The 25909-nt window shown below is 46.3% G+C and overlaps 1 protein-coding gene across 1 annotated transcript in view; it reads left to right on the plus strand.

The window, feature by feature from the left end:
• SV2C (synaptic vesicle glycoprotein 2C) overlaps window positions 1-25909 on the plus strand; it is a 224518-nt gene that overhangs the window by 139500 nt on the left and 59109 nt on the right. The window contains exons 4-5 of the mRNA XM_014594370.3: window positions 21466-21599; window positions 21745-21834. Coding sequence (XP_014449856.1) covers window positions 21466-21599; window positions 21745-21834 — 224 coding nt within the window. The remainder of the gene's footprint in view (window positions 1-21465; window positions 21600-21744; window positions 21835-25909) is intronic.

Below are 25909 nucleotides of genomic sequence, written 5' to 3' on the forward strand. Positions count from 1 at the left end.
CATGTAGCTGGTCTTAAGGTAACTGTGCAACTAACCAGTTAATTGCACAGTATTTGTAATGTGTAGAAGGGGCCTAACTGATACTCAGGACACAGATTGTAGAAATCTAGCACCTTGTGCAGCATGCTGTTTTTCCTTCCCCCATCCTTAGTCATGGGGTGGGGGGCCTGTTACAATGTATATCAGCTGAACTTTTACCACATGTAGAGAGTGATCACTTCCCCCTCTTTAAAATTTCCATTAGAATTTTAGAGGGAGGCTTCCCCACAAACTATATAACTAACCCCCAAATTAGAAGTAGTTAATAAGAGAATTAAATGGCATAGTAAGTTATGAAAAAAATTTGCTGTTCCATTCAAAGGTGCTTTATCAGGCTACTTATCTCAGTCTCAAAGTGCAAGAACCCAAAGAAGCAATTACTCAGTATGAAGCCATTGTTGAACAGGTGGAAAATTCTTTCACAAAATAGTCTCTTTTGTTGGGAGTAGGCAGTGTCAGTGACATAAACCATGGTTCAATGAGGGGCAAATAATTTATATGCAGTTTCTATAGACCTAAAGGGAACTTTTGACATCATAAACTGATTAAAATTATGGAAAAACATGGCAATAACAGCAATGGATAAAGTTTTCTTACAAGTTATTGTTAGTTACTTTTCAAATATAGTATCTAAAGTGCACTGTGAGATTGGTGGTGCCGTTCCAACATTTTTTCAGTTGAAATAGGGCTGTGACAAGGATGTTTGGTCTCTCCACTCCTTTTTAATCTATTCTTGTATGATTGAAAACCTGTGCTAACAGGGAATCAATTCTACACACCCATAATATTGAACTGTTCTATCCCTGTCTTGCTTTATGCAGCTGACACATTATTAATGGCCCAATCCCAAATAAGTCTCCAAAGGTTATTAGATGTTTTTCAGCAATAAGGCTTTTCAGTCTTAAATAGCTTAGAAATTAAACACTGTTAAGTGCAAGTTATTGGTTTTGGGAATGAAAGGCAGAAACAAGTTTGGTTTTTACAGGAAAAGTGATTCATGTAAATCCCTTGTATGATAGGGCGTGTGACTAGCACATCTGTCACTTTAAGAGGGGAAGAGGCTGCATGAGAAGCAGCCTGTAAACATGGCAGGGACCAGTTGGATAGTCACCTGATCAGAAGGGGGCCAGGCTTGAAGCATATAAGCCCAGGGCCTGAGCTGGTCAGGCAGTCTAGCCCTGAGAGCCACAGGGAGAGGAGCTTCTGGGCAGCAGGGCTCCTGGGTACATCTGAGCTGGGAGTAAGCAAAATCTGGTGGTTTGTGGAAGGGACTAAGGGGAGATAAGGAGGTCCCAGCTGGCTTAGAAGGGAGAGGGGAGCCAAAGGTTCAGAGAGCCCAGAGGTTTACAGCCCAGGAAGGGGTGAGTGTGAACAGGACCAGGGATCCTGAAGGTCTCACTGGCTCAGGGCCAGGGCACAGAGATGAGCCAAAGGCGAAGGAGCGCCACAGCTGGATACTGGCAGGGCCAGGGGAGGACAGGAGTTTTGACTGGCCTAGGAGTGGGGTCAGGGCCCAGAGAGAGGGACCAAAGATTGGGGGTCACATCCAGAGACCAAGGTAAGGGAGCTAAGGAGCCTGTAACCTAGGAGGGATGAGGACTGGGTCTGGGAGCCTGTGGCCTAAGAGGGGCATGTGTCAACTGGAATGTGTTTCATCTGTAAGGTATGAGCATGGTATACCTTAGCTCAATTAAGAATTCTAAATTATTGGTTGAAAATTAGATCTTTTACACCTTTTGGTAAGGAGAGCATTTTAGACACGACTCCTTTTCCATGTAAACCCTTGTCTGGGTGGTTAAATAACATCCAGACAAATGATCTGGGAAATGTACTGAGAGTCACTGATCCAGTATTTCCCCTATATTTAAAATAAGACATAAATATAAGAATTAAACATGCTAGCATACAGGCAGTGAGATTTTCTCAAATTTTCCCTTTGGAGATTAATAAAGCACCCTTTTGGCCTAGAAACCTATATAGCTGTGGTACAAAACTACAAATAACAACAGGAGGCCACTACTAGATTGTGAGCCACACTAATGGGATCTGCAGTTGTTTTTTGTACCATTGCATTTTGTTTAAACTGGTAGCATGTGCAATCTGCTTGTTTACTTTTAGCAAAAACTATAAATTATATAAATATTCTTGAATCTATAATTTTTATTTTTCATTTTACTGTGTCATTTTAGTGCAAGTAAATTACTACTACACTCTGAAAACAGGGTGCTCATCTTATCCTCAAGCATATGATATGTGAATAAACATGATGGGTTGTATTCCTCCTTGAAGGTGTCTACTTTACCCAGGTTTGGAAAAATTCCTTATTCATGACGCATTAAAAAACCTATGCTTGGTTCGGAGCAGGATGTCATTTCTATCTAATATTTTCAGTTGGAAATGGGGGGCCTGGGGTTGCCCCATAAATACATATATTTGATTCATACAATCCCTGTGTTTCTGCAGTGACTGCTATTTATTTTAAACTGAAGTTACCAGAGGGCAGTTTTACAGGACTCTTGTACCCTTAAAACACCACAAAGGAAGGTAGGTTTATACAGTTTCTCCTAGAAACAAATTGTCAGGTATGCTGCAAATCACTTTCTTTTAGTGTAGGCACAAGAGAAATGACCGTTCTTCCTTCCTTGGATCATAACTATTGCTTAAAATACTCTTTCAGTTTAACATTTCCATGGCCTAGGTCCAATAGATGTACTTATGTTAGAGGGGAAAAAAATCATCTTACAAAGTCTGCAAGTCGACATTTAAGTAAGTGATAATATGAAAATTAGCTTCTTTGTACATTTTCTTATTGGTTTGCCTTGCACTACAGTTCCGTAATCTGTCACAGTGATTCATTTGGTCATTTCTGGTAATCAGTAGAGTGAGAAGGTGATATTCAATGAGAAGCTTCTGCAGAGACTTCAGACTCACTTACTATCGGTTTTATTTTGCACTACTGCCCAGGAAAACTATTCCCAAGATGCATCAGGGCCAATTGTTTTAACGATCCATAGCACTTTGGAACTTGCTACTGGTTTCAAGATTAATGATTTTTGGATACTGCATTTGCAGGGAGCAAGGGTAAAGTTTAACTCTGGGTTTCTGCACAGTACTCTAAACACAACAAACATAGAACATTTATGCCTTGCCTATTGCATTATAAATCAGGGAGGGGAGAAGTAAATTGAATGAGAACTAGGACATGCCTGTATTTGGTTCCTAAGCTTACCTGAAGCCAATCAGATGAAGGGTGCTGTAAGGCCAAACTCCTAGATTATTGCACTGGCTCAGTTTTGTAGTTTAGCTAATGCAACTTAATGAAGTTCTTAGACATGTTAAATATAAGAATAAGCAAAGATGCTTATATGTTTTTTAGAACTATTTTGTTTTGCAGCTCTGTGAAGGAGTATTTGAATGGATACTAGGCCAAGTAGCACTAGGCTAAGAAAAATATGTTGTCACTCTTGTTTTTCTCTTTTGCAATACAGAATTATTATTCCCTTATAAAATGTGGAAATATGTGATTAAATCAAGATAAATTGCCACAACCAAAGACAATGAGAAGGAAAAGCTGGATTAGGCAAATATAGTCTTTAATGAGGCTATCATGTGACAAGCCTTAGGAATTTTGAGAAATCATCCAAGAGAAAAGCTGTTTGATGCTATGATGAGAGCAAGGTGTAGAGCTTGTTGTGGCAGGGCATTTGAGGTGCCTGCCACTTTAAGAGGTAAGGCAGCTTACGAAGCTGCTGGCAGGTTCAGGCCAGGGCTAATTGGGAGTCAGCTGACCCAGGGAGCCAGCAGGTGACTGAGCTTGATAGAGAGAGTCATCTGTCTCTGAGCCCTCAGGGCTGGTGTTGGCAGTCGGGGAGTGGCGCCATCTGACTCCCCAGTCAGAAGACTCTCCAATGTGGGGGAGGGTCATCTGACTCTCCAGCCCTCAAGAAGAGGGCTGGATTTAGAGCAGGTATAAGCCCAGGCCCTGAAAGACGCTGGCAGTAAGATCTGGAGCCTGCTGAGAGAACACTACCTCAGCAGGAGGACTGCAGCCCTGAAGCACCAACACAGACAGGACACCTAAAGCAGTCTTGGAGGTTTTGGGAGAACCTAAGGGTAGGAGGAGGTTCCTAGGGACCCAGGGAGGGGACTGGAACCCAGATTGAGAAGCTGTGTGTGGGACCAGTGAGAGTCCAGGAACCCCAAAGAAAGGGATAAGAGAAAGAGAACAGCAATGAGGATACCATCTGTGAGGCATGGAGCAGGGTGCAGGGAAGGAATAGAGCTATGCAGTTAGCCCATAAGGCAGGGACCACAGTGCACCTGGTGGCCCATTTGATTTGGGAAGCCCTGGGGCAGCCTCCCTCATAATAATAAACATCAAAGCATGGCAGGTGAATGAAGGGATGGTTGCCCAGCAAGTGAGGGCTGCAGGGATTCCAGGGATTCCTGGCCACCCCTAGAAAAGCACTCTGCCACATCTGTGTCCATAGATCTGAACAGGAGTCCTGTATTAAATGTAGCACTGGCAAACATAGGTTCACTAAACTTAAGTCGCTTTTCAGGTGCAGGCTATTCTTACCTAGGGTTCTCCATGATAATCTTCAGGAGCACTGTTTTGGGAAGATAGAGGACATTGGTGATGCATAGGGTGTGCACCTGGGTGCACATTCACCCCCTGACATTGGTGGTGCACCCTGCAAAAAGGCCACCAATGCTGCCAGCAGCGCCTGCGGGCAGTCACCACTCACTACGCCCCCCCCCCCCACCACCACCAGCATCTGTGGGCAGTCCGTGATCGCCACTGGCCACCACTGACGCTCCCAGTGGTGCCTATGGGTCGCTGGTCGGCGCTCGCCACCCCCCACCGCCAACACCACCACGGACACCTGTGGCAGCTCCCTGCCACCGACAACGTCACCTGCAGACAGTCATCATGCCTCCCCAGCCTCCAGGGGCATACAGCATTCATGATAGAGGACATGATTTTTGCTGTTATGTTAGTTCTTAAACTAGCATAACTAAGGCTGGATATACATGTTCAGATAATGTGGGAGAATTCTCCCAGGTTTGTTCTCCTGGTTACCCAGAGACACCTGTTATCCAGGGACACCTGAATAGACATTTGAATAGAAAAAGTTACCCAGAGACACCTGAACAGACATTTGAATACTGAGCCCCTGAAAAGCAGAGAGCTTTTAATGTTAATTCTGCACAGCCAGGTGGACTCTGTGAACGTATCTCAGCATGCTCTGCAGGCTCCCTCAGTCTGCATGGAGACAGAATGGCAGCAGTGGAAAGGGTAGCCTTGATTGGCTGACCCAGACTTCCTGTGTCTCCTTGTAGCACAATGTGGGATTGGGAAGGGGGTATGTTCTGTTCTCTGCTTCGCGGGAACAGCAGAGTCCAGTGAACAACACAGTCTCTGGGGGGGAGAGGAACAAAGCAAAGCATCCTGGGATGCTGGAGAATTGTGCTGTGGCTTCTCTCAGAAGAGAATGCACTGTATATAGATATTTGTTCTCCCAGAATAAACTCTCCTGGGAGTCATTTGACCCTGGCTGTGTCCAGGTTATTTTTCTCCTGGAGCAGCCATTTTTATACAGACCTGAATGTCTGTACACTTGTGGTTTTTCCTGGGAAAGCAGCAACTCTCCCAGGATAAACTGAATGTCTGTAAGTAATACTACACATGAAGCTAGATACAAGCACAGGCAAAAAGATGGCAGAATCTATCTGTATTTAGGGACAGGGGAGGAGTATGTAAATATTTATCCTAATTGTGCTTGTTGCTGTGAATAATTCTAGTGTTAATCAGCTAGTTCCATGACTGTTTGCCTGGAAGATATGAACCTAGATTTTAATAGACCATCTGTACAGGTCTACACTGAGCAACAGAGATGAGTATTTTTACTGTGGCTGCCATTTGGAGTTATCAGGTTATGTGTCCATAGGGTTGTAATTTCAAGAGTGACTACACGGCTCTGGGTGCAAGGATGAAGAGGTGGGCACAGGTTGTGTTCTCCTTGATTCTTCCGTTCAAGGGGAAGGGCCCTGGCAAGAGCAGCCACATTCTGTAGAGCAATCCATGGCTGTGCAGGAGGTCAGCTTTTTAGATCATAGGTTCTTGTGCCAGGAAGAAGGATTGCTAGGAAGAGACAGGATCTACCTGACCGAGAGAGGGAAGAGCATCTTTGCAGACAGGCTCACTAACCTAGTGAGGAGGGCTTTAAATAAATTTTTCCAGGGGATGGAGACCAAAGCCCTGAGATAAGTGGGGAAGCACGAGACCTGGAGGAAACACAAGGAGGAGGGGGCAGCAGGGGAGGCTTTTTCATTCTCCCTGAGAAAGTGGGGCAATCAACTAGTTACCTCAAGTAACTATTATTATAGCTAACATATACCTCAAATGTCTGTATATGAATGGGTGGAGCCTGGGAAACAAGCAAAAAGAACTGGAAGTCCTTGCAAAATCAAGGAACTGTGATGTGATTGGAACAACAGAGACTTGGTGGGATAGTGTGCATGACTGGAGTATTGTATGGGTACAAACTGTTCAGAAAGGATAGGCAGGGGAGAAGAGGAGTTGCTCTTTATGTAAAATAGCTGTATGATTGCTCAGAGCTCCAGTATGAAACTGAAGATAGGCCTGTTGAAAGTCTCTGGGTTAAGGCTAGAACGGAAAGCAACAAGAATGATGTCATGGTAGGTGTCTGATATAGCCCACCAGACTAGGAAGATGAGGTAGATGAGGCATGCTTCAGACAACTAGCAGAAGTTTCCAGAATACAGGCCGTAGTTCTCATGGGGGATTTCAATCACCCTGACATCTTCTGGGAGGGCAATACAGCAATGCACAGGCAATCCAGGAAGTTTTTGGAGAGTGTTGGAGACAACTTCCTGGTGCAAGTGTTGAAGAGATCAACTATGGGCTGTCTTCTTGACCTGCTGCTCACAAACAGGGAAGAATTGGTAGGGGATGTAAAAGTGGATGGCAACTTGAGCAGCAGTGACCATGAAATGATTGAGTTCAGGATCTTGACAAAAGGAAGAAAGGAGAGCAGCAGAGTATGGACCCTGGACTTCAGAGAAGCAGATTTCTACTCACTCAAGGAACTGATGGGCAGGATACCCTGGGAGGCCAGTCTGGTGTGGACCAGAGTACAGGAAAGCTGGTTGTATTTTAAAAAACCTTACTGAGACCACAGGAACAAACCATCCCAATGTGCATGAAAAATAGTAAATATGACAGTTTGGTGACCAGCTTGGCTTAGCAGAGAACTCTTCAGTGAGCTTAAACAAAAAGGTAGCTTGGACAGATGACTAGGGAGGAGTATAAGAATATTGCTCAGGCATGAAGGGATGAAATCAGAAAGGCCAAAGTGCAACTGCAGTTGCAGCTAGCAAGGGACATGAAGAGTAACAAGAAGGGTTTCTACAAGTGTGTTAGCAACAAGAGGAAGGTCAGGGAAAGTGTGGGTCCCTTACTGAAGGGGGAGGCAACCTAGTGACAGATCAGCCTTTTCCTGATTAAGTACGCAATGCCTTTTTTACCTGCCATCACATGCAAGGTCAGCTCCCAGAATACTGCAGTGGGTAACCCAGTTTGGAGAGCAGGTAAGCAGCCCTCACTGGTGAAAGAACAGGTTAGGGACTATTTAGAAAAGCTGGACATATAAAAGTCCATGGGACTAGATGCAAGGCGTCCAAGGGTGGTGAGGTAATTGGCTGATGTGATAGCAGTGCCTCTGGCCATTATCTATGAAAACTTGTGGCAATCAGGGGAGGTCCCAGATGATTGGAAAAAGGCAAAAATAGTTCCCATCTTTTAAGAAAGGGAAGAAGGAGGATTCAGGAAACTATAAACCAACCAGCCTCACCTCAGTCACCAGAAAAATCATGGAACAGGTCCTCAAGGAATCCATTTCTAAGCACTTGGAGGAGAAGAAAATCATCAGGAACAGTCGGTATGGATTCACCAAGGGCAGGTCATGCCTAACCAACCTGTAACCTGATTGCCCTCTATGATGAGATAACTGACTTTGTGGATGTGGGGAAAGCAGTGCATATGATATACTTTGACTTTAGCAGGGCTTTAGATATTGTCTTTTGCAGCATTCCTGTAAGCAAGCTAAGGAAGTATGGGTTAGATGAATGGACTGCAAGGTGGATAGTAAGTTAGCTGGATTGTCAGACTCAACGGGTAGTGATCAATGGCTTGAGGTCTAGTTGGCAGCAGGTATCAAGTAGAGTGCCCCATGGTTAGGTCCTGGGGTTGGTTTTGTTCAATATCTTTATTAACAACCTGGAAGATGGGATGGATTGCACCCTCAACAAGTTCATGGGTGACACCAAGCTGAGGGGAGTAGTAGATGCACTAGAGGGTAGGGCTAAGATTCAGAGTGACCTAGACAAACTGGAGGATTGGGCCAAAAGGAATCTTATGAGGTTCAACAAGGACAAATGCAAAGTCCTGCACTTAGGATGGAACAATCCCATGCACCATTACAGACTTGGGACCAACTGATTAAGCAGCAGCTCTGCAGAAAAGAACCAAGGACCTGGGGGTTACAGTGAAAAATAAGCTGGATATGGGGAAACAGTGAGCCCTTATTACCAAGAAGGCTAACAGCATACTGGGCTGCATTCGTAGGAGCGTTGCCAGCAGATCGAGAGAAGTAATTCTTCCCCTCTATTCAGCACTGGTGAGGCCACATGTGGAGTACCATGTCAAGTTTTAGGCCCCCCACTATAGAAAGTTGGAGAGAGTCCAGCAGAGGGCAACAAAAATGGTTCGGGGGCTGGGGCACATGACTGCTGAGAAGAGGCTGAGGGAACTGGGCTTATTTAGTTTGCAGAAGAGAAGACTGAGAGAAGATTTAATAGCAGCCTTCAGCTACCTGAAAGTGGGGTTCAAAAGAGGATGGAGTTGAGCTCATCTCAATGGTGGCAGATGTCAGAACAAGGGGCAATGGTCTCAAGTTGCAGAAAGGGAAGTTGAAATTGGATATTAGGAAAAACTTTCTCACTAGGAGAGTGGTGAAGCACTGGAACAGGTTACCTAGAGAAGTGGTGGAATCTCCATCCTTGGAGGTTCTTAAGGCCCAGTTTAACAAAGCCCTGGCTGGAATGATCTAGTTGGGGATGGTCCTACTTCGAGCAGGGGGTTGGACTAGATGACCTTCTGAGGTCCTTTCCAACCCTAATATTCTATGATTCTGTAAATATTGATTATACATCTGAGAATAAAACAACATTCACTGGTTATAAAGGGCAGCAGATTGGACGGCTGATAGAAATACAAGTAGCAGCTTATTTATTGAAAATTAAACCTTTTGGTTTGGGATCTGGTCCTCTATTAAATAAATTGAAAGGTAAAGAGGAACTATGCGAGAGATTTCATAGATTTGAGCTGATTTTGTTTATATTGTAACTGTCTTTTGTTGAGATTTGGTGTAAATTGCATGCAGAACACTGGATTTATTTGTACCTCAGCTGTTGTATAGTATCTATGTTGATGTCATCCTTACTTATTTTATGCTTCATTGGCATTAGGGATAGAACTTCATAATCTGCTTTGTGCTACCTGCAATGTGGTAAGGAGTTGTTATAATAGTCAGTGCTAGAATGGAAGAGTGCTGTATTGATTCAGTCTCCAAACTGAAGTATGTATGTGGAATAAAAGTGTTCATTAAATGATTCTCATTTCAAAAAATAAGGGGCAGATATACAACAATTTTGGTTTTATGGCATATGCCTTTAAACAAATACCACATTTAAAAAAAAAAAGAAGAGAAAACACAAAAGGTTACTTAGCCCAGTCTGAAGTTTAATGTTTAAGAGATTGATTTTCAGTCAGTTCCACAGTTGGAGATCATTTGCACAGGAGCATATCCTGTGCAATAAGGTATGTAACGTGTTTCAGTTATGTGAGGGCATATTGAAAGCAGAAAAAGAACAAGCTTAAATTAAGAAGAGAGAAACCAGTTAAATAAATTATATGCCAGGAGACTTGCCATTACAAGAGGATTTCACATGAAGCAGCTAGTGTTATTTGAGATAAGGAAGTAAGAATGCCTTTAGAAGTGGATCTTTAAAGTACAGTTAACCTTAATACACACAGAGAAGAGAGTGGCTGAACATATGGATTATACCGTGTATTATTAAAATAGTGAACATAGAAAATGGTCAAATTAGTGGCGTTATATTCTCAGAGCTCATTTCTACCCTGACACCAAAAATGTTTTACAGCTTTACTGTTGAGTTCAGAAATTAATATTGAGAGTACTGTAGATTAGGGGTGCCTTATCTTGCTAAAAGTAAAAGACACCAAAAGGGCTTTTTTTTAACAAAACAAAATAAAAACTCATGTAATCTCTCTACATAAAATATATATCAAGAAATGTATTGATCTCAATTGGAAATGGATTTTGATCCACAGGTGATGTACAGCATGAATTTACACTGCTTCTACTTTATATTTCTTCTAAGAAATCTATAGACAAGTTTTTTCATTTTGCTTATCAACATAGGGGACACAAGGAAGCCATCCCAAAATATTTTTTTCTATAGACATTTGTAATTGCCTTTTTTTACACCTCTCTCCTTCTTCACTTTTTCCACGTCACAGAAGAGAGACCAATAAAATTTAATGAATCTGAATTTTGTAGACCAAGCAATTTTTAATTATTATACTCCAAACAGAAAAAGTTATATTAATTTTTAAAAGTCAATGAAAATTAATTTTGAATGAAAATTGACATTTAATATTATTTTTTGTTTCCCCCCCCCAAGCTTTCAAGAATAAAGTCTTGTCTTGGATTGAAAGAGGTATATGAAATTTCAGACATTTGGTTTCTTTTTTGGGGAACTTGGAAGGTGATGATTAGAAATTAGGTTTGTAAATTACAGCTGGCTTCAACCTTAATTATGATGGAACCTTCATTAGTTTACACTTTACAGTGTAATGGGGGGGATTCCAAGATAGCAGAAGACACTACTGTTATTTTTAGCTCTGTCTAATTATTTATATAGCAGGAAACATTTATTTTGTTGGGAAAGTAAACAACAATCTGGTTTATAAAAGTTAAATGAAAAATTATTGTACCACATCAAATTGCATATTTGACAGGACAATAAAAAGTGGATTAACCTTAATTGCCACATGCTGCCTGATTAGTCACCAAGAATAATATACAAAAACATTTTTTCTGGATTCTTTTTTAATAAAAATCTTTGTGTTCAATCCGCTTTTTAAAGCAATTCAGTTTTTCCAAAGTTAGCAGGGACTTAAGAAACTTTTCATGCCTAGATTCTCATCTCCCTTTCTCTTTCTCTCATATTCTAAATGCAGTAAATGACCCTTGAAGGTTATCCATCTTTTTGTTTCTTCCTGAGAAAGAGGCAGCAGAACTAAATGACCTGTAAAGCAAATTGACACAGGCTGTGAATTACAAACAGTGGCCAAGAAGCCAGAAAATCACGTTCACCAGTCTGCAGATTTGAGGTCATTCATAGAACTGTTGATAACAGAAAAGAAGCTGGTTACTTTTTTATGCTGGTAACAGTGCCATCCCTTGAGGGGGTGCAAATCAGGGCGACTGCCCCGGGTCCTGCACTTTGGGGAGCGTTGCGGAGCCGGCCTGTCTTTGTGTCCAGCTGCTCAACAACCCCTCCCTTATTTCCCCCTCCCCCCCCCCCCCCCCCAGCTGCAGGCCCCACACCCAGCTACGGTCAGTTCTGCTGGTAACATAAACTATATAATATCCAAAAGGATATAATAGGAAATGAATGTAGGAAACAATAGGAAAGGAATTAATTTCTTATTAAATTTACTTATTTACATTCCAAACTGCCCTACATGTTTAACACATGGGTACCATCTTTGAAGATCTTACACTCTAAGGTCCCAATCTTGCAATTTACAAGAAACACACAGCAGGGTAGATAAAAATCAATGATTGAAAAAAGAAATTAGAAATTGAGTTTCTTTATTTTTTATTTAATTGTATTTTTTAAGATGTTTTTAAAAAAAATAAACATATCAAGACAGCTTTAATTTAAGATATGTTAAAGCTCAAAGATATCATCATGAAATGGGGATTATAATTTCCAATTATATACTATTTGAGATGATATATTCATGTAACCTTCTTAGAAAAGTTTTATAAATAGATCACAACAGGCCATGGACTATACTGGGGGCCCAAGCTTATGGAGTCCCCAGAGCCTCCTCTGTAGATTAGTAAAGATTAAAGAAAACCGCCCTACCCAATGGGACTCAGTGCCCAGTCTAGAAGATCCCATTAAGAATCTTTGTGATGCTTAGATCAGTTCTCAAACTGTGGATTTGTATCTCCAGAGATCATGGCAGACAAGGTACTTTGAGTAGATGTGATATCTTTTATTAGACCAACTAGATAGTTGGAAAAATTGTTCTTTGCAAGCTTTTGGGCACAAATACTCTTCTTCAGGCATAGGGGGAGTTTGTTGTCTCCAGAGATAACATCCTTGTTAACAGCAGTGTATGGAGATGAGAGTGAACAGACCTGATTACTAGGGCTGTGTGAAGCTTCGGATGCTGATTCAATTTGAGGGAGATTCGGCCCCATTCAGCGGCCGAATCTCCCAATCCAAATCAAATCAGGGGACCAATTAAAAGGTTCAAATCGATTTGTAGACTTATATATTCATAGATTCATAGACACAAGGGCTGGAAAGGACCCTGGAAGATCACCAAGTCCAGCCCCCTGCCCCATGAGCAGGAATTCAGCAGGGATCATAGGATCCCAGCAAGATAAACATTCAAATATCTCTTGAAGGCATTCAAAGTAAGTGCTTGAACCACCTCTGGTGGAAGTCTATTCCAAACCTTGGAGGCTCGGACAGTAAAGAACTTCTTGCTTATGTCCAGCCTGAAACAGTCATGGAGGAGTTTGTGACCGTTCGACCTTGTCATCCCTTGGGGCACTCTGGTGAACAGAGGTTCCCCCAGATCCTGGTGAGTACCCCTGAAAAACTTATAGGTGGCTACCAGATCCCCCCTGAGCCTACGCTTTTCCAGGCTGAAGAGTCCCATGGTTCTCAGCCTCTTATAAGGTCTGTTTTCCTGACCTCTGATCATACACATGGCTCTCCTCTGCACTCTCTCAAGCTTCTTCACATCCTTTTTGAACCATGGAACCCAAAATGACACAGTACTCCAGCTGCAGCCTCACCAATGCTGAGTACAATGGGAGAATGACATCCTGGGATTTGCTTTAGAGGCATCTATGGATGCAAGCCAGCATTTTGCTCACTTTACTAGCTGCAGCATCACATTGAAGGCTCATGTTCATCTTGTAGTCAATCATGACCCCCAGGTCCCTTTCATCTGTAGTGCTAGCCAGCGTAGCACTGCCAAGCCTATAAGCATGCTGCAGGTTTTTCCTCCCAAGGTGGAGAACCTTGTATTTTTTGGTGTTAAACACCATTAGGTTCTCATCCGCCCATTTCCTGAGTCTGTTAAGGTCTGCCTGAATCACCCTCCTGTCCTCAGATGTGAGCGCTTTACCCCAGAGTTTGGTGTCATCGCCGAACTTGGCCAGTCTGCTTCTGACACCAATATCTACATCACTAATGAAGATGTTAAATAGTATAGGCCCTAGGACAGAGCCTTGAGGGACCTCACTGGTTACAACGCACCACAACGATTGACTTCTATCAACCACCACCCTCTGGGTCTGACCACAGAGCCAATTCCCCAGCCAGTAGATCAGGTTGGACTCAAGGCTGCAGTTGGACAGTTTTGCCAAGAGGTGATCATGGGATGCCAGATTGAAGGCTTTTTTAAAGTCAACATATATGACATCAGTCTCTTCTCCCTTGTCCAGGTGATAGGTCCCCTTGTCATAAAAGGAAATAAGATTGGTCAAGCAAGACCTACCCACAACAAACCCATGCTGGCTATCCCTCAGGATGTTGCCATCAGCCAGTCTGTTAAGAATGGCTTCTTTGATAATGTTTTCCAAGACCTTCCCCGGGATAGAGGTCAGGCTGATGGGCCTATAGTTTGCCAGATCCACTTTCCTCCCTTCCTTGAAGATAGGCACCACACTGGCCTTCTTCCAGTCTTTGGGCACTTCACCAGAGCACCAGGGGTTCTTGAAGATCTGAGCCAGGGGATCTAGCCAGCTCCTTGAGTACCCTGGGATGTAAACTGTCAGGGCCAGCTGACTAGAAGGTGTCCAGCCTCTCAAGGTGTTCCTTCACAAGGTCAGAATTGATGGAGGGTAAGGGAGCTCCCTCACCCAGACCTCCCTGTCCCGTAATGGGCAGGGGCATCCCATGGGACTGGTAAAAAAAAAAAAAAATGACACAAAGTACCCATTTAGCAAGTTGTTTTTTTCCTGGGCGTCGGTTGTCAGTCGTCCCATCTGGTTTAGCAGGGGTCCAACGTTGCCCTTGTTTTTCCTCCGGCTCCCCACATATCTAAAAAAGGACTTTTTATTGTCCTTGATATTTGTAGCTAGTTGGGGTTCCGTCGCAGCCTTGGCTTTCCTGGTTTGCTCCCTGCAGGTCTGGACCAGTGCAGAGTATTCCTCCTTGGAGGTGGATCCAGTCCTCCATCCTTTGTACGTCTTTCTTTTTGGAGGCAGGAGGTCCATTAGTTCCCTGGAGAGCCAAGGAGGCTGCTGTGTCCTTTTGCTGCCTTTCCTCCGAGATGGGATAGACTTTGCTTGAGCATCCAGGATTGCTCCCTTGAGGAGAAACCACTCATCCTGAACTCCGCTCCCTTTTGGGCTGTGGCCCTTTAGGGCCTCACTGATGAGCCTCCTTAGCTTATTGAAGTCAGCTTTCCTGAAGTCAAGGACTTCTATATTGCTGACTGACTTGCCAGCTTTACAACGGATGGTGAAGTTGATCAGCTCATGGTCACTGTCACCCAGCTTCCCTTCAATCATTAGATCACTGATTAGGTCATCCCCCATTGCCAGTACCAGCTCAAGCAGCACTTTACCTCTCATCAGCCCATAGACTTCCTGCATCAGATAGAGCTCATCCACACATGAGAGAAAGCTTTGCGACCGCTCAGATTTGGCCGAACGCTCTTCCCACAAGATGTTTGGGTAGTTGAAGTCTCCCATGACAACCATACACCGGGAGTGTGCAGCCTCAGCCAATTCCCTGGTGAACTCGTGGTCAAGCTCTTGATCCTGGGTAGGGGATCTGTAGTAAATTCCCACCATTGTGTCCCCTGTGCTGCGTTCCCCATGGATTTTAACCCAGAGGGTCTCCAGTCGTCCACCCTGGGTGCCAATGTTGGCTTGCAGGAACGCGTAGTTTTCCTTGACATAGAGAGCTACACCCCCGCCCCTTTTGTCCACTCGATCCCTCCTGTACAGGGTATAGCCATCCAAACCTGTGGCCCAGTCATGGGTGCAGTCCCACCAGGTTTCCGTTATCCATATGACATAGTAATTCTTTGTGTTTAGCAGGAGGACAAGTTCCTCCTGTTTATTCTCCAAGCTCCTGGCATTTGTGAACAGGCACGCAAGTGTCCCTTTGGGGACCCTTGCCTTGCCTACAGCTCGTTCCAGGGCTGGGACAGGGGTGGGCTCCCTCAAGTGCCTTGGCCTGCTGGCTTTGCAAGGGTTGCTCACTGGGCCAGCAGTGGCAGTGCCATCCCCCAGTGGGCTTAGTTCAAAGCTTTCTGAATCGATGCGAGAAAGATTCAGAGAGCTTCGGTGATTTGGGCAGTCCCTGATGGCTGCAGCAGGGAGCTGGACCTGGACTCCATGCTGATAAGTAGGGGGCAGGAGAGGGGAGGCTGGAGGAGGGGACCATGGGGGGGACCCTGCTCCCCCAGTTCCCCTGAGAACCATCCAACCCCTGCCCACTCTCCTAGCCCCCCCACTTGCATGGCTGCCCTGCCTGCCTCAGCTCCCACTTGTTTAAAAAAAAAACAGATGCTGCAAGGTGAAGAGGCAATCACTACTGCCCCCCACTGCCCCATGCTGTGTGGGGAGCTGTGCCATGAGCCCCCCAACCCCCGCCCGCTCTCCCACTCCCCCATGGCTGCCCCACCCACCCCAGCTCCTGGCCCTTTAAAACAAACAGAAAAAATAACCCCAGACTCACTGGCTGCTGTGGTGGCCTTGGGGCTTCTTGGGGCTCATGGCAGAGCCTCCCCTAGCAGCATGGGGCAGTGGGGAGCAGCAATGATGCCCCCCCTGACTGGGCAGCAGCTGCTGAGTCAGGGCTTTTTTGTTTGTTAGTTTGTTTTTGTTTTTAAAGGTCTGGGAGCTGGGGTGGGTGGGGCAGCTATGGGGGCCTGGGAGAGCAGATGGAGGTCAGGGGATTCATGGCAGAGCCTTCCACATGGCATGGGGTATCAGGGATCACCATCCTCCCCCCCCGGCCCAGCAGCATCCGGTGAGTGTGGGCTGGTTTTTTTCAAAGAGCCGGGAGCTGGGGCCAGGCGGGGCTGGGAGAGTGGGTGTGGGATGGGGCCTGTGTGATTCAGAGATTCAGCTGATTCAACCGCAGCCAAATCTCCAAATCATATTCAGCCACATCGATTCAGGACAGTGATTTGAATCACCAAATTGAATCACTGTCCCCCCGAATCAGCTGAATCTGAAGCAAATACTAGTCGCTTCACACAGGCCTACTGATTACCCACCCATCAGCCCTATTGTCTCTGCATATTTGTGTACACACAGTCAAGCCTTACCTTTCTCTAAAAGTGCAAAGTTTCAAAAAGATAAATGAATAAAGGATATCAAACAACAAGAATGCACTTCTTGTAGGAAACAATGATTAAATCAAGGCTTCCTGACCAGTGATGTAAATCATAATTTAAATTGATTTGTTTTAAATCAAATCCACCCTGACACGTGGACATAAAAGTCTGTTTATATATTATGAATTTCAGTCTCAATGAGTAAATGGATATCATATAGGAAAATTAAAAATAATAAAGAAATGGGATGCCAGAGCTAACAGCTCGTAATGGAGGTATAGGGTTAAAGAGTAGGGGTATGCATAACGTGCCGTATTCAGTTCAGATTCAGATACAGCCCAAATTGGGGACAGCGATTCAAATTATTGATTTGGATCATTGTCTCCAATTTGATTTGGAAATCTGAAGATTCGCTGTTGATTTGTAGAATCAGCCATTCGGCCTTAGACACAGCTTTAAATATTTTTTCTACAAACCTCAAGGTACCAGGCGGCTTGTAAACAGTACAATTCTGGGGTGGATGGAGCATCCCACAGGAGTGTGGGGGGCCCCCTGCACGCTCAATGGTGAACCCAGAAGTGCCATAGAGCACCTGCTAGCCAGGACCCTGTACCCCTGCTGCCCTGCTCTGGGCCCTGCTGGCACTGGCCCTGTGCTCCCATGCCTGCTCACTCCCAGTGCCCCCTCCCCCCCCGCCAATCCCACAGTACAAGAAGTGGGCAGCATGCAGTCCCGACCCCCTGCTCCATGGCAGGGAAGGAGCTGGTGCTGAGTGCAGGGGAAAAGCGGCCCCTCGCCCGCCCCATGTTTGGCTCTCCCTGCTGCAGCCACTCGCAGCCCGTGCAGGGCTTTCCTGAGCAGGCACAGGCAGCCCCATGCAGGCTGGGAATGGCTACAGTGCAGGCACTGGCCATGGGACGAGGGTAGGGCAGCTTTTCATCCGCACTCAGCACCAGCTTGTAACCCAACCCAGCTGCCAGCCTGGGCCCCACGCCAACTCCAGGCTTGCCCATTGGGGCTGCGCTGCAGTGGCAGCAGCTGTGGCACCCCCACTTGCCACACCGGACAGTGTTTGCTGCTGCTGCCTTCCCAGAGCTCACGCGCTGGGCAGCACAGAGGTGGCAGTGGCAGCCTCACTGCAGCCTACAGCAGTGCGAGCTCCAGGCAGGCAGCAGCAGCAAACGCTGCCCGGCATGGCAAGTGAAGGGGCCACAGCTGCTGCCACCACAACATAGCCCCAACAAGCAAGCCCAGAGCCAGTGTGGGGCCGGAGTACAAGCTGGTGCTGAGCATGTGGGGGGGGGGGGAAGCAGCCCCTTGCCCGCCCTGTGGCCCGTGCCCCGCACTGAAGCCGCTTGCAGCCTGCATGGGGCTGCCTGTGCCTGCTCAGGACAGCCCCACATGGGCTGCGAGTGGCTGCAGCAGGGAGCACCGGCCACGGGACAGGGAAGGGGCTGCTTTTTCCCATGCTCCATACCAGCTCGTCCCCTGCCCTTTCCCCCCCTTACCTGAGTTTCCCCATGCTAGTGCAGCCACGTGGTCCCTGGTCGCCTGGCTGAGCAGGTGAGGGCGGGTGGGCCCTGCTGTTGCAGGAGCCCGCCAGGTTTACCCTGGGTCCTACTGCCCCTGGTTCCTGTCATCTTTGACAGGAACCAAGGACAGATAAATTTTAATTTTCAAAAAAAATTTAGGGGCCCCACGGGCCAGATAGAATGGCCTCCAGCCCATGGGCTGGATTTTGCCCACCCCTGGTCTAGGATATCAGTTATCAAGGAAAGATGCTAAATAATCTTAGAACAGTTTACATTTGGTAAATCCATGTTGCATTTCATCCCCGTTTCCCTTTTCCTTTATGCCTTTAAGCTAAATTCAGGGCGTGTGGCACCTTGTAGACATATTTGTTCAGAGGCATGAGCATTCATAGGCTATACTCTACTTTCTCAGATGAATCTCATGAAGTAAGCCAGGACTGTCCACTTGGGGGCCTGGGGGCCACATGCAGCCCTCAGGAGCCTCTGGGCTCCTACCTAGCCACCACCAGAAGTGGATCCAAGATTTTATAAAGGGGGGTGAGGAAGTAGCAACCAGCACTGCAGGAGTAGCTGCACCCTGCCACTCCAAGCCTCCTCCCCATTGGGGCAGGCAGACCATGCCCCAGGAGCAGCAGCTGGGAACTTTAAGCCAAAAAAGATAGGTATTCCCCCATCCCTTCTCCATACTCAGATGCATGTCCCTTTCTCCCCCTCCCTGTCCCCTCTCCTCCCAGTGCCCCCTCCCCTGCCCACCACGGCTGGCATTCCTGCTGTCCATCTTGTTCCAGGGGTATGGGGAGCTCCTTTCGTACTTCAGCTGCACTGTGTGAGGGCTGGGCTCAGTCTAGGATGGTGGCAACAAGTGAGTTTCTCATCCCCATGCCTGTTCCAGGGCTGGCAAGGAACATCCAGGGAAAACAAGCAGGGATGGGGTACCTGCTCACCCACTGCCTCCTCCAGTGTCCGGTGCTGAGCCCAGCCCCTAGGCAGCTTATCTGGAGTGGGGCAGGACCTTCCCTTATCCCCAGGACAGCCCAGATAGCAGCAGTGAAAGGCAAGGGAAGCAGAATGGAAGTGAAGGGGAAAAGAGGGGACATGCCTCTGAGCATGGAGGGGAAAGGAATGCTTACCTTCTCCAGGACTTAAAAAAGTCCCAGGCTGTTACTCCTGATGTGTACAGAGGGGGTGTGGTTGTGCCACTATACCCACTCTGGATCTGCCCATGGCCATCACTCCCCCTATTGCTTCTGCTGCTGCTGCAGCCAGGGTCCCTTGGCTCCCTCTTCTTCCCTCAACTTTAATTTCCTGCTCCTGCCCAAGGCCACGGAGCAATGCCGTGGCCGCCCATGGTCAGCACTGGTGTGGCCTCTGTTGGCAAGGCCCACACTGCGTGAGGCCCTTACCTACCTAGAAGCTGGACAGCCTTCAAGTAAACTGTAGTCTATGAAAGCTCATGCCTCCCTGAATGAGTTAGTCTGTAAGGTGCCACCCTTCCTTGCTTTCTCCATATCTTCAGCCTAATGCAGCCAAGTACCTCTCTCTACTCATTTGTGTCTTTAATTTTCTTTTTTTTTTAAATGTGTTTTGAATCTGTGTATATATACAGGTCAAATTATTAGGCTCTTAGTTGCTTAGATTGCATTGTTTCTTTTTCTTAAGCATAGAACTGTCATTGCTCCTCTCCAGTCAAACGGTGTCGTCTTTGCCTGATTTATTAAACACTGACCTTGACCTGCAATTTCATATGACATTTTTCAGAATTTCCTTTTGTCTTCTCCTTAAAGTATTTCAGCAAATGGTTCTGCTGTATTTTCTGATTATTTCTGCTTTCTCTTATTATACTACATAGTACTTAGGTATTTCTTTTAGGATTAATTTACAAGATTGATTCTTAGGTGAAAGGAAGGTTGTTTCTGTATTCTCCCCCCCCTCCCCCCGCATTCTTCCTGTTCCTCCTCATCTTTATTCAGTATTAAAGATTCTGATTCTAGATGACTTTAAACACTGACTATGATCCTCAGTAAATTCAACTGAAGGTGTTTATTTGACATTTCTGATGTTTTAGATAGTCATTTATAAGGTGCTTTGCAATTGGATGAGAAGAGAATTATGCACTATAGAACATTTATACATCATACATTGTATTGTAATGCATTCCATTTTGGTACGCATGCTGAGATTGGCAACATTAATATCTTCACTTTATAGATAAAATATATCATCTTTAGCATTAGCACACAGTTGTAGGCCTTTTCATTCATCTGACCTTAGAATCTTACATCAAAATAACTATTATTTATCTTTCAGTTCTATTAAAAGCAGAGTGGTGAACACCATCAAAAGAAACTTCTCAATGATTTGCCCAATCCTAAAAATGAAATAACTTGAGACAGACTCACTTTTGTAGATGAGTGGAAATCCTATATTAAACACTTCTGGCCCTATGCAAAAACTGTGTTGAAAGTAACTTAACTTGGTTGGAAATAGAATTCCAGTTCACCATAAGTAATTCATTCTGATTTTAACCTCCTTTTTCTACTCATTTTCTACATTACAATTGACTCAGATATATTTTTTATGAATGTCTTTGTCATGCATTTGTTAAATGCAATTTTTAATTAATTATTAATAGCTTGCTGTAGGAATAAAACACTCAATATTCATAAGTCCTGTGTCATCATTCCTGTTTTCTCATTTACTTTGTGTAGTTTTTATAAATAATCAAAAGGAAGCCTTGAAGAAGCCATTTGGCTTTGAATATGTTGGCTGGCTACTGAACTAAACTTTAATTTTCCCATCATATTCTCCTGAGGTATGTGGGAGGTCCTGTTTGTGAAGGCTGCAATACTATCCCTGTTCAAGTCATCTGATTGTCTTTATTCAAAGATTACGGCAAGAGGTTTGAGGAATCTTCTTTCCTTTGTGTCATGCAGCTTCTTATCCCACATTACAGAAACCAGTTCCAGTGTTGCTACTCATGTGGATAAATTAAGGTCATATTCTCTGAGTATTTATGAAAATAAAACTTGATGCCTTGAATATTTGTGGAAAGAAAAAAAGTCAAATAGGCCAACCTTGGGTGTAGACCTATTTCCCACTACTTGGAAGTTCCAGACTATAACATGTACATAGTACTCTTTGTTTTGCTTCATGCCTGCTTTTCTCCTTTTGTAGGATGGAGTTTCAGTATGGGATCTGCCTATCAGTTTCACAGCTGGCGAGTATTTGTGATCGTCTGTGCACTGCCCTGTGTCTGCTCTGTGGTAGCACTCACGTTCATGCCAGAAAGTCCAAGGTTCTTGCTGGAGGTAAATCTTGCAAAACATTCTTTAGAATTTCCTATTCCAATCTAAATGATTTCTGGGGTCTTATCATAACACCACAGCACCAGAAATTAAAATTACTAAACAGATTTAGTACATGGTTTAACATAAATATTTGTCAAATTTTTAGGTTGGAAAACATGATGAAGCTTGGATGATTCTCAAACAAATTCATGACACAAACATGCGAGCTCGTGGTCAGCCTGAAAAAGTTTTCACAGTGAGTACTACTTTCTAAGCCTATCTCATAAAGCAGCTTCAGGTATTCTTGTTAGATAGGCACTGGTTTGTTTAAAAATATTTACCTTTACTCTACATACAGGTTTTACATCAGGCTCAGAGTAAAGAAGTAACTAAACCAGGGGTCAGCAACACCCAGCATGTGTGCTGAGCACGGCACGCGAGGCCATTTTGCTTGGCATGCCGCAGCCAGCCCCAGCTCTGGGTAGCTGCTGCCAGCGATGGAGCCTGGGATGCTCCCAGGAGGGCTTGCAGCATCCCAGCTGTCTGCTGGGAGCAGCCCGGGCTCCCAGCTGGCAGCAGCTACCCAGAGCCGGGGCTGCCTGTAACCAGGAGGCTGCAAACAGCTGTGTGGGGCTCTGGAACCTAGGCATTAGCTCCATACCGATGCGTGCACGTGCACCTCGGAGCAGGCGGTGGGGGAGGGGCCTGAGGCAACGCAACCCAGGTCTCTCTCCAGCTCCCAACACAGAGCTGGTGACTGAGCTCCGGAGCCCGGCACAGCTGTTTTGTAGCCAGCCTGGGCTCTGGGCAACTGCAGCAAGCAGCGGGCAGGCTGCAAACAGCTGTGCTGGGCTCCACAGCCCTGGCATCAGCTCCATGCGTGTGCAGTCACTGCCAGCATGGAGCTGATACATCCTGCCATGTACCTCCTGCCCTCATTTTGTTTTTCTGGCATCCCGGCACTCCGGCACCTTCCAAGGTAGGCATGGTGGTGTTTTTTGGCACTCTAGCCAAAAAACGTTGCCTACCCCTGCTCTAAACTATCCTCTAAACGTAGCAACTGAGATTTTCAAATAAGACTAAGGGATTTGGATAAAAACTAAATAGGTGTTATACAGATGTCAAAATACCCGCTTTGGAAACCACTTGCAAGGTATATCAATCAGTACTGTAACAATGACTTTCATTTTACTAATATAACCATAATAGATTTTCCTTAAGAATATGGCTGCAATTCCACCTCAAAATTAATTTGAATAACAGTAGGAGAAAAAATTCCCTGTACTTCTTTCTTTGTGCAAAGAAGTCTTTTCCAATGACTTTCCATGTTAATCAGCTAAAATAATAGAAGTTATTTTATACTTTTTTCTTATATTAAGATCGCATACCATTTCAGGAAATTAATTTTCTTATAAACCCTTGGGAAGAAGATTATATATTATTGTTGTTGACTCTTTGGCTTGGGCAATTGAGCAATATTCAGGGAGAAGAAATTAATAATGTAAGTCAGGTATTTCTTTGGTGCAAGCCTGCTCATTAACAAAGATTGTGCACAAAGCCCTGTTTTCTTGAACACAGTATAAATAAACAGCATCTTCCAGTTTCTTGCTCAGAAATCTTTCTTTCCACACTGTCCTGTGTATCAAACAGTTCTGTCTTCCTGCTTTGTCTCAGGGCTACTATTGCAGCAGCATCTCTTGCTTTCCTGCTGGGTTTCTGGTTCTTTTGATACACAAATAGTTTGCCAATTTTTTTTTTTTCCAAAAGCCCTTGATTTTTTACATTGAGTCCCAGGGATACCCCTCTGATCACACTTAATTCTCCTCAGACTTTGCCATGCAGTTGATTGCCCTAGAAGATAACTTTAATTGTCTTCCACTATCTTATATCATGAAGAAGTTCAATGCTCCTTGTGTTCACCTTAGAAGAAAGCAGGGTAACAGAAACCATCTTCTACCAGGTCTGCAGTTGACAAGATCAAGACTCACCTGACATTTTTTTATGAATACTACCCAGTCAATGTTGTTGTTATTACCAATAATACCTCATTACATTGGTAGGTAAAATGAATTACCTAGGTCGATTGGGTGAAGCTCTGGGCAGATGTAGCATCTTAAGTGCTTCAAATGTTGCTCCACTTCAAAGTGCTTCAAATATAGAGTGCCTCAGCCAATAACAGACCCACAGCCCCCTGCCATGACCCTCCCCACCCCCCCAACCAACCAGAGTGCTTCAAAAGATGTCCCAACGGGGGAAAGCAGGTCAGAAATCCTGCGAGTATTGTCTTGTGCACTTGGCTTCCAGTCTCCTGGTTCTGGAATAGGAGAGGCATGCAAGGAACCATTTTGGGTCCTCAGCCTTATACAGATGTAGGGCTCTGGAGTCTCTTCCAGAACCAGGAAATAGGAAATCCCATGCCCCTCCCCCCACCAAAACAGAGTACAGAGGTGATGTCATGCTCAGAGATCCTGATTTTCTCTGATTAAAAATTGCAAATTCTCTGATTCAAAACCCAAATCCATGATAAAAATTAAACACCCCTGAGGGCCCCTCCCCAGTGCTGCTGGTGTCACATACTCCCCCCACCCCTCAGCCTCAACAGCCCTCCTGATGCCCCTCACAATAGCCCCCCCAGACCCACAGACATGCAGACACAGACATACAGATGCAGAGGCACACACAGACTCTGATACCCACCCCAAAAGGTAAGTGTGTGGGGGGGAAAGAGTCGGGGCAGAACAGGGGAAAGGAAAGGTGCTGGAGGGGTAGATCAAGAAGGGGGGAGAGCATGCCCCTGTTCCCAGGAGCAGGGCCAGGAGGTGAAGACAGGGGTACCACTCTGAGGGCCACACATGCGCCTGTCGGCCTGACGGGTTCGCACATGGGGGCCGCCACCAGAACTCTGCCACTGTGCCCTGCATTGCCATCCCAAGGCCAACCGCACAGCTTTGTGGGCAAATGGTGCAGGGCATGGCAGCAGCAGTGCAGTGGCAACTACCATGTGTGGGCCATATACGTGCTGCCCAGCTAGGGCATGGAAAGGGGGGCTTGCATGCAGTGGCCGCCACTGCACCTTTGCTTATGCCTTGCAATTGGCTACAGAGCTCCACAGCGGTCCAGGGTGGTGGCAGCTGCATGCTGGCTGGGGGGGCTGTGCCGGCAAGCACTGCCACCCTGGAGCCATACCCTTTGCCCTTGGATCCTAGAGGTAAGTGGGGCTTGGGAGCTGTGGGACAGGACTGGGGAAGATGGTTGGGGGCTGAGGGAGTGGGGGTTGCTGCAGGCCCCAGGCAGTACACCACAGCCAGAAGCAGAGCCAGGCGGTGAGGGCAGGGGTTCCCCTCTGCAGGGGGCTTTGTAGGCAAGCAGTGCAGGACGCAGTGTGGTGGTGGCCGCCATGTGCGGGCCACACACATGCCGCCCAGCCATTTGCGCGGGGGAGGAGGAGGCTGGCATGTGGTCAGCTCCACAACTCTGTGCCTGGCTCTGCAGCAGCGGTGAGAGATGGTGGCTGGTGGGATGGTAGGGGCTCGCACACGGTGGCCACTGCCGCTTACCTGTAGGGCCATGCCAGTGGTGATGGCTGCTGTGTACAGAACCTCCCCATGCTGCCTCAGAGCTGTGCCCAGAGCTGTGCAGCTGGCCACAGGGTGGCAGCAGCAGCATGGTGGTGGCTGGGCAGCTTGCAGCCATCCCCGCCACCATCCCACACTGCATGGTGGCCATGGCCACCACCACACTGCCGCTGCCGCCCTGCGGCTGGCTGCACAGCTCCAGGCACAGCTCAGCAGCGGCGAGGGGAGGTTTTATAGGCAGCAGCCGTCACTGCTGGCACGGCCCTACAGGTAAGCAGCAGCAGGCGCCGCATGCGATCCCACCCCCCCAGCCACCATCCCTCGGTGCCACTGCAGAGTCAGCCATGGAGCTGTGCAGCTGGCCACATGCCAGCCTCCCCCTCCCCTGGACAGCAGGCCGGGCAGCATGTGTGCAGCCCGCACATGGCGGGCACCACCACACCATACCCTGCATCGCTTGCCCACAAAGCCCCCCGCAGAGGGGCACCCCTGCCCTCACCCCCTGGCCCTGCTTCTGGCTGCAGTGTGCTGCTTGGAGCCAGCAGCACCCTCCACTCCCTCAGCCCCCAACCATCTTCCCCAGCCCTTCCCCACAGCCCCCAAGCCCCACTTACCTCTAGGATCCAGGGGCAAAGAGCAAGTGTGAGCCTGAGCTCAGCCTTGGCTGACTCATAGGCTCAGGCTGAGCCCTTCCCCTTCTCCCTCCTCCTCCGGGCAGGGCTGGGGGTTTCCCACGCTTTCTGCAATTGGCTCTTG

Source organism: Alligator mississippiensis, chromosome 3 (genome assembly GCF_030867095.1).
Source record: "Alligator mississippiensis isolate rAllMis1 chromosome 3, rAllMis1, whole genome shotgun sequence".
Lineage (NCBI taxonomy): Eukaryota > Metazoa > Chordata > Crocodylia > Alligatoridae > Alligator > Alligator mississippiensis.